The sequence below is a fragment of the Thermobia domestica genome, chromosome 8 (assembly GCF_964235325.1).
Source record: "Thermobia domestica chromosome 8, izTheDome1.hap1.1, whole genome shotgun sequence".
NCBI lineage: Eukaryota > Metazoa > Arthropoda > Insecta > Zygentoma > Lepismatidae > Thermobia > Thermobia domestica.
The window spans coordinates 96,708,698-96,726,212 of NC_137461.1; the positions used below are offsets into that span (position 1 = coordinate 96,708,698).

Sequence of the window (17,515 nt, forward strand, 5' to 3'; positions counted from 1 at the left end):
GTAAAATTTTCAAAAATAAACTCAGCTCTTCCTTGATTTTGAGTACTTTTTATTACTTTTTCTTTCTATTTTATAAATCTTTTCGTTTTTCCTCCCGAAGTTTGAGCCTCTTTACTTCAGCGGCCGTGGCCGTCGACCCGCTCACCCTCCCTTCACGGCACGATACTGACCGCAATAGACGTCAATAAGTTTGTAAGATGGTAACTTTAAAGAGCAACACTGGATATTTTCCTGATCAGTGATGGCTCTTGAGGGAAGTCAGATCGGTAAAAATAAAAACTTTCATTGTTACAGATAAGAGAAGAAAACATCTAATTTCCTAGTTCTTTTAGACAGGAATTAGGATGTTAGGTAAGTTTCATTCACCTAACTTGCAGCGATAAAATTGTAATTTTTACCAATGTGACTTCCCACAAAAGGCGCAACTATTTCTTAAACATTGCTAGTATGTTCTTTGGAAGGTTATTGCTTACAGAGAGTATACTAATCATATCATTACCTTTCCATGATTTATTCATTTCCCCAAATACATGTCAATCTTATAATTTTAATGGTCATCAGGTCAATACATAGCTTATTATCTTTTCTGCTGTATATATACATTATTGTGTACCACAATGTGTAATGAAACAAAATATTTAATTGAATTTTAAAATGTGTGTAAAACAGGCAATGCATGAAGTAGAGGCAGTTTGAATATTCTTTAGGATTCATAATCCAATGGAAAATTTAGAGTGGCTTGACTTCTACAATGCAAACGATCGGCTATGACTTCTAGAACTAGGAAGACTCAGAAAGAATGTGCAAGAATGTTGACATGACGGAAAAATCATATAAATACTACCGGATTCTCTTCCGGGTAGAAGAAGTTCTATTTTGACGTCGAAACTCTGCAAGTCAAATTATTCATTAGTTTTGTTACTCCGTCATTCTGTCCACCAGAGGTTCTGCTTATCACCGTTACCAAAAGTAAGTGATTATGCATTGTCTTCTCTAGTCTTTAAGTCATACCAGTCCATATCATGCTCTGTGATTATTCAGTTATTCAAGATCAGTTCATTAAATTCTTATTCTAAATTGTTTCTGTGTTATCGAATTTTATCTTTGAAATTCTACTCCCATGTTTCTAATTAATTTTGAGCTACGCTATCTACGCCCCCAAGACTTGCATTAATTTAAATTACTTCTTGGAGGAACTGGGTGGATGTTAAGGCCATTCAGTAGTTTTCATGTATGAGAATTGTTTGGGGTTCGCGACCCAGACAAGAGGTATCCGTTCGACATGCCTCCGGAAGTTTCTAACTGCCTTTTACGTCACAAAACCGGTCACGTTTAAGGTAGATTGCGAACCTATTTTTAAGGTTTAAGCATATATATATATATATATATATATATAGAGAGAGAGAGAGAGAGAGAGAGAGAGAGAGAGAAAGAAAGAATATTCGATTTCTTTTGATATATGAATAAGTAACATTGGGAAGAATTCTAGATAGATTTCAAATCGTAATTTCTCTTAGAATGTTGATAGTATAAAAAAAAAAAACCTAAACTTAAATTTGGAATCAGAAGATTTATGCAAAAGATTTAAAAGCATACTAAACTGAATTAAGATTAAACATACGTAAAACAGTGCAATTTTATTTCAATTTACGTGAAAAGTAGACGTGTTATAAAAGGTACTAATTTTCCGATTGAAATTGGGAGAACATCAATTTATGCTTTTCCGTTCTTGTCTAGTATTGCAACTCTATAACGACAACTAATCATGATCTATATTTGATTGAAAATAATAAATTTCCCGGTTCTTAGCACTACACACCGGAACCACAATAACTAATTGATTAATATTAGCTTTGTTGTTAGTACTGAATAACTTACACTAAAATACAAATCGCTGAGCAAAGCAATGTTTATTTATAAGACAATAAATGTTTGATAGTTTCGACAAAACATATTGGCTTCATCAGACAGTGTCTGATGACGCCAATATATTTAGTTAGTTGGCGAAACTGTCAAACATTTATTGTTTTATAAATAAACGTTGCTTTGCTGAGCGATTTGTATTTTAGTGTAAGATACGGAATTACAAGTTTCAATAGAATTAAAACATATCATTTATTTTCCTTTTTAATAAAATTCTAAATATTTTTCCCCATTAACAATTTCAATGTTTATCTGGTTATTTTCATACATACAGCAAATTAATAAATTCTTTCTCTTCTTCTTTCGTTGACATTTTAAGGCATTTATTGCCAATCCTGGTTATTGCCATACGGCTCCTCCCAATATATGTGACCCACAGAAATTGCAAAATACAATTTGCGTAACAACTCTGGACTGTGCTGTACCTTTTAGATATTATTAAGTACTGTAATATAACATATCATTATGAATATCTAACATGATAAATAAACCTCGTACATCAAAAATATTGTATGAAGTTCAGTTGGTTATATATTAACGAATATATAACCATATGTTATTTAAACAAATTTTCAAAAATTATTTATAATAAATACTTTTACATAATGCATAATTATATTCTAATATATTTTTCATTATCACATGATAAATCATCTTATTACAATAATACATTCAGTGGTATAATTACATATACGTAACTGGACAAATTCTGTATGCATTCATTAAATCAAATAAGGATGGCATCTATATGTTGATGACATCTATTAAAAGATCTGTAACTCCAAGGAACGTACCAGTGTAGGAATTATTTTTGTTTACTAACCCTAATTAATGTATTATTTCTAAATTTATCAGTCTCAATAATAATGCACATTATGGAAATAACAATCCTGCTGCTAAATTAAAATCTAGTAGATCTTTTGTAACTGATTTGTTGGAAATTAAATTTGCCATAATGTTCACCTGTATAACTTACATTAACATCACAAACTAAAATTTGATTTCGATATTTCATCCTCGACTTGAGTTCCAAACATCATTTACGTATTTTTTATTATTATCATCTTGTATATAAATTAACTCTCCACAACCTTTCGTCATACTGACTTCGGCAATGGCCATTATACGACTACGGTTCTGAAACAGTAAATGAAACTTCATTTTCATCTAAAGTAGAAGCATTATCCTTAGATACATCGTTTATATTGATTTCAAAAGCGGATGACAATATAATTCGGATTACTTCTGGTTATTGTCGGAGTGATTCAACATCTACTTTTCATATTAAGGTAGTGGTTTATCTTGAAATATTTTAATAGCTTAGTGAAAGGTAGTAGTAGTCTCATTCCTCTTATTACATAAACAGACATACTCAAACTTGTTGCTATTAAGCCAACAGAACACTTAATAGTTGGTAACCTAGCAAACTTCCGTGAGAGTTTGGGTTGCATAAACAGTAGCTATTCATTAATTTTTATCTAATTAAGTAACTTTACTAATTTCATAGTAAAGCGACAAGCTAGAGTAAAAGTAATGCAAAAGTGTTATATTGTCATCCGATTTACGTATTTGTACAAAATTTCAGAGTTCTTGTTAATGTGGAAGTGGATAAAATTTCAGTTTCAAGAGTTGATTTTAGCAAACAAAAATAAAGTAAACTACTTAAAGCAGTGTAATGAAGTACTTATGTAACAAACATCTTCTTCTTCCAGTATCAATCAAACATTTATTACAACGTAATAATTCATACATCATCACAACTAATTTTAAACAACAACATTGAACATTGACTACCAATAATATATATATATATATATATATATATATATATATATATATATATATATATATATATATATATATATATATATATATCCCTTGTATTCAAGTGAAAAGTGTACCATACCCTTAGATGCGACAAAAGAATAAAAAATACATTATTAACCTTTCATTTACTTTCTTCTTTAAAAATAATTAATTAATTGAATGTCTAACGAACATAACTGAAGAACCAATTTGTCTAAGGAAATTTCAATGGGTAGAAAGTCTACGTAACAAGAATACTACTTATTAAACTCGAATCATGGCACCTATTAAACGACTATAGTTGTTTTACAGTTAAACGTAAGTTTCAATAAAATTTACAAAGGTAGAATAATCAATATTAAATAGCGTTGGACGACAACACACTTAAAAGTATAAATGACTTTCATTTTTGTTAACGATTTATTTCTAAGTTTTATTTTACATAATAGCTGAAATTTTGAAAATAAAATATAAAATTTTGAAAAACACAAGAATATCTGGTATTGTCACAGCGTAATATAATTAAATGACTATGTGCAAAATTTATTAGTTCACTTTTAAATAGAAAACGTGTGCTACCATGTGATATGTTGTGTCATACATTTTATATCAACTGTTGAAATGTCTTTCCTTAATAACAGCTCGAAATGGCCTAGGTCTCATGACGATCCCTTCGACAGGTTCTGGTGAAGGTGGCGGTTCATTCGGAGGAACACTGAAAGTAAATCTCTGAAGCGTGATTGTTACCATTAGAAAGATCATCATTTTCGCCAAATTCTCTCCCATGCAGCGCCTTCGACCTGGAATAAGTATTCATTAGAAGCTCACAAGATGAAAAAAAGGCTGATATTTTGAGTCGCAAGGAACACCCAAAAAGGAATTAAAAAACGATATTAAAATATCATTTAATATTGAAGTTTACATTTACAGAAAACTAACTGTTGTGTTTTTTTACGTTTATCGTGTTACTATAATAGTATTAAATTGTACCTTCAATTCTCCTTCAGCTTACCTAAATAACTTTTATACGCCCATTTGATTCTAATGATTCATAAAATCAGCAGCTACAGGAAACAACCAACAATCTGACAATGTAATTCTTCTTTGAATTGATTGTAGTAATCCTAAGCATTCTATCAAAATTTCATTTCTCAGCAACCATTAACGTAATTGAAAACAATTAAAAGTAAGTTCTTTACGGGAGGAAGGATTAAGTAAGTGGCCCACCAAACTGAAATGATTTAAAGAAAATGAGTATTCCTGATATGAAGAAAAAGTACATTTGTACTCTAAAACACAGTATAATGAGATAAGATACAAAGAAACACACCTTTTGAACTCCTTTCTTTGAAGAACACCTTTTGAAAGTGAAAACATTTTCATTACAAAATAAATTTTACTATTCTTGCATTTTATCATTCCTGATAATTGTAAAAAACGAATTCAATTTGTCAAAAATATAAAATATGATTAAATTCATTATAGAACTTTTTAAAGCCTTACAAAACAGAGGTTTCTTTTGTAAGAACTAACATTTCTCTGTCCCATACACCCGCTCGGAAAAACACATAGATGTAATCAACGGTAACGACCTGTCAAATTTAGTTCGAAGAGGGGAGCAAGCTTTTCGAAGTTCGAAGAGTTCGAAGAGATCACTGAAATAAATGAATCAATGTCACACTTACTGTCTTTAAAAAAAAATGAAAATAGAAGTTTTTAAGCAGCTATCATTTTTCTTGTGCAAATGAAATATAACATAAAAAAACTTTTAGAAAATGTTTGAACATCTTTTTATATTTTTTGTCTTCTCATTTGTTTCTTTTAAATAACAGTTTTTATGAAAAGTATGTATTTACATTAAAGAGACTATTCTAACAGTTTCATGTAATTGTTTACATAGAGTAAATGCTAACACAAATCGCAGGGACATAGTTTTACTTGTTCGTTCTTGTTCAGTGTTTTACATTTTAAATTTAATTTTGAAATAATAAACGAAAAATACCTAGTATGTACATACAATAAGATATACAGTGGGGGCGCAGTAGCACAGTGGTAAAGCGTCCACCTCTGGTGCTTGGGGTCCCTGGTTCGATTCCAGCTCGCGCCGTGTGGACTTTGTTGTGGACAAACCTCGTGGGTTTTCTCGAGGTTCTTCCATTTCCTCCCACTTTATTCATTCCACCATTTCATTTATTTCTCATCACCGTCTCCTTTAGCCTAACTGGCATATTTGTGTGACGTAAAACTGAAAGATTTCATTTCATTTCAAGATATACAGTGACATACACAACAAAAATATATTAACACGATTTCAAAATAAAGTTACTCTACAAACTGGATTATTTTCTTTATGAACTCCTCAACGAGCGGTCTCAGTTCCAAATTATAAAGGAGAGTTTGATGCATATGTAGTATTGCTTAGGTACTTAGTCTCGTCTGCCCTATTGTTGATCTCAAATATGTCTTCAGTAGAAACCTTTTGGCTGGGGCTGTTGTCGTTGGAACAGTTCATAGGAGTATCATGAATTTGGCTAATACAGAATCTCCTTTAGAATACTATCTTCCTAAATAAATTTCCTTATATTGCTTATTGTAGTTACGATATCTTTCTTCTGTTTGGTATATCGCCAAGTATAGGCAGGTGTAAGATCAAATCTTAGTGAAAGAATTCGCGCGTTTGCTCGAACTTTCTTGTGCAATTCCTCCAAAATAAGATACATTTTTCCCTACGGCTGTCAGATTTTTCGGGAAGCTTCAGTCAATTTAATGACTAAATGAAATTGTTATATAAAACAATACATTTTGACTTTCAATTAACTGATTTAATAAATCATTAAATGTTTTATTCAGGAAATACAATGAATAATAAGGATATCGGATAAAAACCCTTCCCTTTCTTCAATAATCCCATAAATATAGTTGACGTTAATAGTTCAATGGTAGTGTTAGTCCTCTATTAGATGAAATGTTGTTAACTAAAACTTGTAATTAGCATAATAACGCCCCTCACACGGACCAAGTGCAAGGAAATATGGTAGCTTTGAAAGGAATTTGTTTAGAATCAAAACTAGAAAATTAGGCCTATCTGCCTACGAATTAGCATTTACAGCTGAAGCTGTAATCATAGAGTAATGATAATCTAGGTATTCATTATTCTATCCTAAAGCTTAAAAAATTTAATTCAAATGCCATTAAAGTTTTTAATTTACGTGCAAATAGCTGTGTTGCTGATAGTTCAATTATCTCAATTAAGCTACATAAGTCATGTAATATTTAAGCACAAATGTCTTTATAGCATTATTAAAGAAATTATTTGTTGCTTTCCCTATACTATTTTAAATTCCATTGTATGCTCAGAGAACATAACATAAATACCTTTGTTATAATTGTAACACTTTGATAGTCTACTTATAAAATCACTAAATTGTATATTTATCGAGTAAATTATAATAAAATTAGCTCACAAAAATATTCACTTCAACAACAAAAATATTAAAAATATGCCCTTCAAAATTTTATTAAGTCATTTTGAGAGTATCGTTGTTTCTACTACGAGGAATTGCCATCTTAAGTACACATGTGTGCTAACGTAATATGCACATTACGCTCTATGCACTCGCAGACTTGTGATCTTGGACCTTTTGACGCACATTAGGTGCCATCTTCCGGAAATAACCTTACTTCGAATGCGCACTTGTATCTTTTGGACACGGATAAAGTGTAGAAAGAAGTAATAGAATCTTTGAATTTGTCAAAAATGAGTAAGTAACCTTTCATATTGTTATGAAGTAGAGCTGTGATGGTACTGAACAAAGTAGGTCTCGAAAAAAAAAAAAATTAAAACATGTTCTGATAGTAGTGCATTTACCATTTCTATGGTTCCAATACAAATGTATCCATTTCAACGATAATAGAACTAAGAAAATTCTTTGGCAAAATTCTGCACCTGTTCTACAAAATATTGTCGTCTAATCAAATGAAGTTGAAACAGATCGGCCTTTTCCCGCTTATGATAGTCATAAAAATTAAGAGTTCATCAAAGCTAGTACATAGAATGAATATGAAATTTAAGTAATAAACTTACACCTTTGTAAGATGCGTATGAAACATATTGTATTAAATCACATAAACAACCCTGCAAACGAATCACGGTTGTTATTGTTTACACATTTCTGTCGAATCTCAACAATAATTTGAGACGGGGCTACATGAACTATTATACTTCCTGATTTCTTAAAGAGTATAGTTGGTAAGCTTATCAACAAACATTTGTGTGTAGAGTTGTAAATAGAAAAAAACGATGTTTTTTTTTCTTTAAAAAATGTTTTGCTCAGAAAAACTACACGAGTTGAAATATTTTTCTAAAACAAGTTTTTTTAGACAAGTATGAAATACCGTCTGTAAGAACAAATAGAAAACAAAATAGTGCTTAAAATATGCTGAGATTAGCTTTTAGTGTAGATTTACGAATTGAAGAACAGTAAAATTTGAACTTACCCACTTTCAAATTTCCTGTAATCCAATTAATGAAAATTGATGGTATAAAGTGTGTTTTCCTTTCAACTATATTGAAATTTTGGAGTTCTTAAAATTATAATAAAACAGTATTCAAAAACACAATCACATTATTATTTCTACAAACATTTTTTGACTTTTCAAAAACTATGTACAATGAAGAAAACGAGAATTTATTTGAATATCAAGGTACATTTTTTAAAGTTCTAAAAATTAAAATGAAAAATGAAAACTCAATAATTCATTATTATCTCCAGATTGGTTTTGTAGAAATGATATAGCAGAATAAAGGAACTTACTGTTCTGGAGGATAGCACGAAATGAAATAAAATCTAAGTTTTACGCCCCACGATTATGCCGGCTAGGCTAAACGAGATGGTGATGATGAGAAATGAATGCAATGGTAGAATGAAGAAAATGGAAGGAAACGGGAGAACCCGAACACGGTGTTTGTCTACCGCAAAGTTCACTTGGCGTGAGCTGGGATCTAACCAAGGACAGGGATAGCAAGAAATTGACAACAAATGAAGATCGAATCTACGCTGCAGAGTGTTGAAAAGAAAGGAGAATAAGACAAAAAGTTATTTGTTTTTTCGTTTCGCTGATTTCTGGTTAGTATACATTACCAGCTGTTCTCAAATGCACAATAGAGCCATTTATAGTGTTTCGCTATTAAGAAGAGTGAGACAGTATGTATGCTTTGAGTGTTTCTTGTACCACTTTATCTACATCTACCGTCACAAGTAGAAGGGGAGAAAAGAATAAAGATTGTACCGTAACGTTTTGTAGTTAATTACCTTGCCGAAGTAACAAAATTTACAATATAGTGTGCGAATGAGAAAGCAATATATTTATTGCACCTGATGCTGTTATATTGAATATTGTATAATTTTATTTTTACTGTATATATTAATGAAAATCCTCAATGGACTTTCAGAATGCAAGATTTCAGTTTACTTTTCGAAAATTAGATAACTAGCGAAAATAGAGGACTTCAGTAGTATTACCTTTTGTTCTCTCATGTTTCAAACTCTGGGGTAAGGAATTCATAAATGATACATCTGCTAGTTATTTCATAGTATTGGACCAAAAACACTTTTGCTACATCTTATTTCTCACTGAAATGAGGAAAGGAAGTTGGTGCTTGGCTTAATGATTTTATAATTATGAAAAAATTATTTTAAAAAAATATTATGAATTATGAAAAAAACTTGATCCGAGCATAATTTGGCTACAATATTTATATTTATATTTAGAAAATTAGCACTTATATGAAATTAAGATATTGTGTTTTTGTCATAAAAACGTAGGTTCACTTTTTGGGCTACGTAATGCCAATTCTTCGTTTCTCGACGGCGTTATGGATTCAGCATTTAATAAAACGTTTCATGGGACACATTCAAACTAGATACATCTTAAGCAATCTGTAAAGTGACAAAAGTTTTACTTAGCAATATAATATATACATAGGGTGTATTAGATAGAATTCTGTAAATCACAAACAGATAAAAATTAAAAAGATGAAACAAAAAATGAGATAGGTAAATGTAATAGGGTGCATTGAATGGAGCTGGAATCGAAGCAGGAACTCTACATTCCGGAAGTGTGTTCTTTACCACTATCACTGAGTCAGACCAAAGTGAGCTTGATGTCTGATTTATGGCGTGAGGGTGAAGTTGAGTAAGGTTAAGTCAAATTGGGCAACCTCGAGTAAGAACGAATGCAATCTAGTGGAATTAGACATGTTTCAACAAGCAGGCACCACAGTTGGTATTAAAAGCAGTACACATCTAGGCAGAACTCACAGCGGAACATAATCAAATGAACAGGAAGTGTGTGGTTTAAAACTACTATGTCTCGTCGAGGACAAGGGTTACAATATAAAAAGACGACTGCGTTCAAACTGAAAGGCATGGTCAGCCTATAGGAAAAGCGGTTTCTCGTACCGCGAAATTGATGCCTATACAAGTATGCCTCAACGACAGTGGTGCTTTAAGAGGAAGAAATGTAGCTACAGAATGGAACTGTGCACATAGACGATTGGACAGTGTCCAGATTTATAGTTCTTTTCCATTCCGTATTTCATATTGGTTGGTGTTAAACTATAAAATTTTGATTTCAATATTGATAAAATATTGATATTTTTAATATTTAGTAATGCAGTAAGTTCAGATACATTACTCTTCTGAAACGTACCTCCACCATAATAGAACATCCATTCTTGATGTTTTACTTCTCCGCCGTCAAGAAAACGTTCAGGTCTGAAAGTTTCTGGATCTCCCCAATGTTCTTTGTCCATGTGAACTGAATGCATACTCACCCAGATAGTTTTACCCTGTCAATGAGAAATGAGATTGAAATAATATTAACCTCAGGTAAGAGTACAAAAAGATACTTGCTGTCAAATGTCCTCATCTGAATAAAAGAACTTAAATTTTCTCTGATTTTGGTTTTTAAGACACAACGAAAATTATGAATTATAAATATTTGATACCTACTAATTTAATGGAAAGAACAGAAACAGAGCAACTTACCAGATTAATATTGAGTTGTGTCACTTTTCGTCCTCAGAATAAATCTGATGTTACGTAGCATTGTGTCATTAAGTCATAGAGGACGTAAATGAGAGCAAGTGGTATATTTCGTCATTCTACATGCAACATATTACTGAACTCTGTGGAAGAGGAAATAGATGGTAATCTGTACTGAATTTGTGTCTCCAAAGTGGGCTACAGATATTTAATTATCTGCTGGTGGGGCATTGGGCGAACAAAGAGAGGTGTTCAACTTGATCCTGATGTTTCTCAAACCACGCTGTCACAGTTCCAGCTGAGTGGATTTGCACATTATCATTGCCCGCAAACAACTGCTGGACCATAGAATGTACGTACATTGTCTCCTAAAATGACAACAATACAGGCAGTGACGAGACTAGTAAGCTTCAGCACAGAACCCACTGGAAACCAGAATATTGAAGTCCATAGCATACATGTTTCACAATTGTTTGGACACAATAAGTAGTAAATGCTTCTCCTAGCGTCCGTCACTCATAAACCAACCCATGGTTTACAATAGGGTGAAAGATGACTCATCCGATAATATTAAGCGTACACGTTTCCAGTAATCAACGGTTCGATTTCCATTTTTGAGGTACCATTTGTATTGTACTACAGCGTGCTACAGTCTTATCAGCGGTTTTGGCCCTGTAACACTGTCTCGTATATGTCCATGTCATGTAACTCTCGGCGGACCTGCGATTGTCGACACAGCGTGTGGGAGGTGCTGCTTAGTTCCTCTTTTACTTGCACTGCAGGTGCACGATGGCTCTGAGTGACAATCCATTTTAATATTTAGCGGAACCTGTCAATCAGGTTTTCTTCCGACCATTGTTCCTTTTCGCCAATGCGTCTTTGCTATGCGTTTTGGAGGCAGTCATTACCTTAGGCATTGTTCCAACGCACTTACCACTTTCGTCAAGTTCGCACCAGATAACCGAGCCCCAACAATCTGAATTCTTTGGAAATCAGAGTAAACCCATTTTACACTATCATTGGCAGCTCAGTTCACTGCAAATTTCCTGTCCTACTGCTTCTAATGTAGTACAGACTTTGTCATAATACACGCAAGAACCCAGCGCTACGGCAGCTACCTGACAATTACAAATTAAGACATATGGCGTGTTGGTATCTCCCTGGCTTTCACTAAATTGATATATATATATAAGTGCTTTCACTAAATTAATATATTGATATATGCATATATGGGCTTTATCAGAAGTCCCTTACCATCCTTTATAAAATCCACACAGATGTGTCATTGAATATGAGATAGGCGATACACATTAGACCTAGAGGAACACTTTTGCAAGTATGTCACACAGAAAGCTGCCATTTTGTTACTGCTATCTGGACTGGAAATTTTTATTATGAACGATAGGTGGGTAGCGTGATATATGCTCATGGGCAAGAATGTTCTCAGAATGCCAAATATACTATCAGATTTCATGTAATTTACTGTGGTGAAAAGTCGTTAAAGTTATGTTTGCCTTTTTCTTGCAGGTTGGAACCATGTTGTTCACACATGGGAAACGCGCCCAAAAAATCAAACTGCGGGATGGAAGAGGTGCCTGTGTAGTGGCTGTCTATTTAAACCAGCGTCATCCACAACATAACCCCCGTGTCAAATGTTACAGTGTCACAATTATTAACCAAATTTGAGAATAGAATCCTAAGGCGAATATTCGGATCCAAGAGGACGGGAATGGGGAATGGCGGATACTTCTTAAAAAGAAGCTGCATAATTTATACCATCTACCAAATATTGTAGGGTCATCAAGTCTAGGAGGCTCAGATGGGCAGTTCACGTAGTGAAAATGGAAGAAAGCAGGAACGCTTTCAAAGTTTTTACGGAAAATCCAATCGGAAAACGTCCATTAGGAAGACCTAGGCGCAGATATGACAACAATATTAAGATGGATCTCGCAGAAGTAGAAATAGAAAATAGAAACTGGATCCAGTTGGATTAGGAGAGAAGACAATGGAAAGTTTTTGTGAATACGGTATTGAATCTCCTGGTTCCATAGGCCATAGATTTAGAGTTAGTTAACCGTTTATCTGCCAAATTAGGAAGGAAGTAAATATCTAACAAAAGGATTTTTTGTTCAAAAAGTCTTAAAAATGTTGCTACAACAACATATTTCAGGTAAAATAAATGAGTCAACCTTCCTTCATTATAAAAGGCCAACTCCCGTCCATATTGTTAGTTTAGAACCTCTTAACAGAATTTCTAAAAGCACGTTCCCAATTGGGAACATTGACAGGTAGGTTGGCAGATTGATTGGTAGGAAACCTTATTTAGGGCGTTAGTAGGGAGTTTTCAGGGGTTATTATGACTTATGTTCAGAAAGATGTGAAGAATCGAAATATCACACAATTAAATCGGAAGCCGTTTTTTTTAAAGTGTGGTATCGTTTGTAAAACGCAAATACAGGAACACTTACAAATAGCTAAAGATACAACAGTAAAACTTAACTATTAAATCATTGTTCATTTCGAAGAGAAAAAGAATGTTTGCTCATATAGCTCAGTGGACTGAGAAAGGAAGATGATGTATGTATGTATTCATCAGTTTTAATGAATTTCAGAATCATATGGTATTACTGGGTATCAACTCTCGGTCTCACGCACTGAATTTCTAGAAGAAAACTATGCGATACAAAAAGAGGTCGTTCTTCGAGCCATGAAGTACGTACATTGATTTCCAACTGAATGCTCTGTAAATGTCACAGTTTGTTCTCACCTTCTCCATTTGAGTTGAACGAGTTGATAGGGAACATGAGACTGATAAAATAACATGAGACTAATAAATGTAAGTGGTGACAAGCAAACACTATAGCGTAGTGGATAATTTTATAGGTCTCCTACTTGTGGGTCCATAATAAGGTGTACACAGTCAACACTTGACTCCTACATCATCCCTTCCCCCTTTCTTACTCATTGTTTTTCTTTCTGCATTGTCAAACCGCTCTCTTGCGTGATACATATCACCATCATCATAGCTATTCTGCTATTATTGGCAGGTCACTTGCTGCAACTGAGAAGCTTCCATGCTCCACGGTCTTCCACTAACCTCTTCGTTTTACGTGCGAATTTTTGTTTTGATATCGTCCATTAATTGTAGTCTCCTTCACTCTTTTCCTCTCTTTTCTGCCATCATATCCTCTGGCACGTCCCTTATGATACAGTTCCTTCTTACCCAATGTTCCACTTTCTCTTCCTCTTCTTAGTAATGTCTAAAATTCTTCTATTCTCCCCCACCATTTCTAATATCCTCTCATTCGTTTTCTTCTCTCCTTAGCTATTCTCTCTATTCTTCTCCACACCCACATTTCGAAAGCTTCCAGTCTTTTTTCATTATTTTTGCGTAATGTTCATGTTTCTGACTCATTCAGAACAATACTCCACATGAAACATTATGTGAATCTTTTTCTCAACTCTTTATTCAAGGTCACACAAAATAGCATTTTTTTTCTTAATAGATGCTTCTTTCGTTATTCCTATCCTTACTTTTATTTCACTTTCATGTTCATATCATCTCTAATGATACAGGTATCGAAAACTAGTCACCTATTCTATTTTTTGCTCTTCTACTTCTATATTTGACACCGACCGCCTCGTTCTAATTACCATGGCTTTTGTCTTTCTAAAACTTATTTAAATCCCACATTCTCCACAGCCCTTCCTCAAGTTTTTTTTTTTTAACATTTTACTAATTTTCTCTTCAAATTCCTCAACAAGCGCCATATCATCTGCAAGCCATATACATAGGATATTGAAAATGACTGAAGTATACAGCAGTAGCAGAGTAACTGTAATATCTGAGTATAGCACATTCAATGTCTCATTAGTCCAAAATATTAAGTAGAATATCTAACATCAGTCACGACATTGAGGTAAAATAATAATAAAATAAATTAATAATATTACCTTAGGAATTTTATATCCCAAGATGTCCAAATCTTCCAATGCCATTCGTGGAATAATTGATAAAACAGTAACTATTCTCTGCAACTCGAGAATGGTTGCCATTGTATAAGGCATCCTGGGGAAAAAACGAATGACAAATAAACATTTATTTGAAGGATTCATAAATGAAAAATAACCACACTTAAGAACATGTGATTTTCGGAAAAATTAAATGTATTATACTCTTGTACATATAATGTATATACATTAGAAATATGCCTTTTTTATGTATATTAACAGCTTTCAAATGTTTAAAAGATATGAAGAAACGCATGTATAGTTGGATTTAAAGTGATTTATTCTGTTTTAAATTATTATAATACTTTAACAGCTCGACAATTCCTTACTCTACCTCAAATTTGATTCGTGTAAAGTGTTTTTTGATCTACACTAGGTTTTGTTTATAATCAAATACGACTGAGTTTGTATCTAATAATTGGAAGTTATATCTCGTGCAATGTATAAAACAACTTTTCACAGAAATATCATTTAACTTAAGTTACATTTTCGGAATGTTAGTATATAGTAGTAACAAACGAAGAATATATGTTTAAAAATTACCATGAAAATATTAGTTTCTATCTAGTTATTTCTGTTGAGTGTAGAAAATTTAGTTCGATCTCACAATACCGTTTACTTAGCTTACATAGCTCCGGTTGTCAATTGACTCCAAGAATTGTCCTCACTATAATAACCACGCCAGTCGAGGTCTTTTACAATGGGTTTTAATTGAATTTTTTCATCACAAAATCTTTCGCATAATCACATTTTTAATAAACAAAAATAATATTTTTTTATAGAGTAAATAATACGGAAAATTATTCTAAACCAAACTTAAAAATACGTGAGTATTTCATCAATTGCAAACAAAAAATGGAAGCTATCAGTTTTACGTTCCAAGATGCTGCCCTGCAGGCGAAAGGAGGTGGATGATTAGGAAAAGTGAATGACTGTGGAATAAAGGAATGAGGGTATGGGAGAAAATGGAAAGTCCACCACAGATGTTGTTCGCTACAAATTCACCAGGAAAGTAAGATCGAACCAGGGACCCTTATACCAGAGATGAGCTCTCTACTATTGAGCGACGTGTCCGCGTTCTTCAATTCTAGTTAACATTGTCATACCCAGTTGTTCTTCATGGCATACTTCGGAGGGGTGAGGTTGATTTCCCTGAGTTGCCCAGGCTTTTCCTCTCTGTAGCTAAGTAAATTAAATTGCGGTTACATATGACTGTAATGCAAAACAATCTCTTTAGTAAATATTTTACCAGTGCAACTCCTTCACATTTTGATTTGGCTCCCTACCCAGAACAAAATTTTATAAAAACAAAAAACATAAAAGCTTCGTCATATTACAAGCCAATGCTCAACTCGATTTGCACAGTACTACTTTTATTGGTTGTGTTCAAAAACTTAAATGTCAAAATTATTAATTCATAAAGAAATAATAAAATCTACATTAGAGCAAACCTCGAATGGTCTACATTTATATACTAAATTAGGAGTGGTTCGAGAGTAGTTAAAATAAGTCCTAAAATTATCAGTCTTAAAGAGTAAATAATCTTTTAGCTCACAATACTTATTTGATCCTATTTTGAAGTTACTTTTTTTCCACATTTGTTGATTTTTTTTGACATACGTCAACCATCTAGGTAGTTGAGCAATTACCTTCATGCTAATTTTGGCTTAAATCCATGAGAATGTTTCTGAGAAACGAAGATCACGAAAGAACGGAGGGATGATATGGCGAAAGACAATAGAGGTAGAATAAGCGGTTCACATGAATAAGCAGATACATAATTTATCAATATGTACATGCAAAGTATTTACTGACTCGAGTACTTACTTATTAAGAAAATCTCCTAGGGTATGATAAAACAAAAACGGACAAGTATAAACGTTTATGTTATCTACGTTAACACAGTTCAAAAACAAGGTAAAGAAAGCAATTTCTAAATATGTTTTAAGATTTGTTTATCAAAAATATGCCGATTAATCTCATACTTAAATATGTACGTTCAAATGTGATGTGAATCTATGCTTCGGTGTATGTTCATGTTGATTCGATAATTTGCAAAGGAAACACAAGAATTTTAATGTAGGGTGGCTGATAGGCCCATGTAGTGAGAGGGCTTATAATAGGTAGTAACATAAAGTGAATAAAAATGTTAATTTAATGCCCCATGTTTATACCTTTTAGGCTGAAGGAGACAAATGATTATTTACAGTAAACGATTATGGAAGAATTGGTAAAATGAGACTGTGAGACGAAGCAGAGAAAAATCGAGAAAACCCACAAGTTTAATAAGCAGTATCTTGTTTATGGGTTATTTATTGGGTTTCCTGCTTTTCTCACTTCTGCTTTCCATTACTTATTCCACTTTAATTAACTTCCTTTATTGCCCACCTATTTCGAAATATAGGACATTAAACAAATTATTCAATTTTGGTTCATTTCGAGTAACTTCTTTACTAGTATGTAGCAAAAAAAAAAAAAAAAAAAAAATAGAAGACAAAATTAACGAATTCGTAGTTGCCAACCAAATTATATAAACATAAGAGTTAAACCGCAAGATCAACTAAGTGGTCCTTAAAACCAAATCAAATAAGCTAAGAAATTAACGAATTGATAGTTAACGACTAAATAATACGAGGACCAGTCAAAATGCTCAAGGAATTTTGTTGTAGATCTTTATTACCAAACTATAAGTACTACACGTTTATTTAATCATCTTGGAAGTAGGAACA

General features: G+C 32.8%; 1 protein-coding gene across 1 annotated transcript in view; it reads right to left on the reverse strand.

Moving 5' to 3' along the window:
- Positions 1-4,192: 4,192 nt before the first annotated feature.
- The window catches only part of LOC145691791 (methyl farnesoate epoxidase-like), a 64,978-nt gene continuing 51,655 nt past the window's right edge, over positions 4,193-17,515 (reverse strand). Inside the window, exons 6-8 of the mRNA XM_081767101.1 lie at positions 14,730-14,844; positions 10,441-10,579; positions 4,193-4,529 (exon numbers count right to left, since the gene is read on the reverse strand). Coding sequence (XP_081623227.1) covers positions 4,339-4,529; positions 10,441-10,579; positions 14,730-14,844 — 445 coding nt within the window. The 3' untranslated portion in view covers positions 4,193-4,338. The remainder of the gene's footprint in view (positions 4,530-10,440; positions 10,580-14,729; positions 14,845-17,515) is intronic.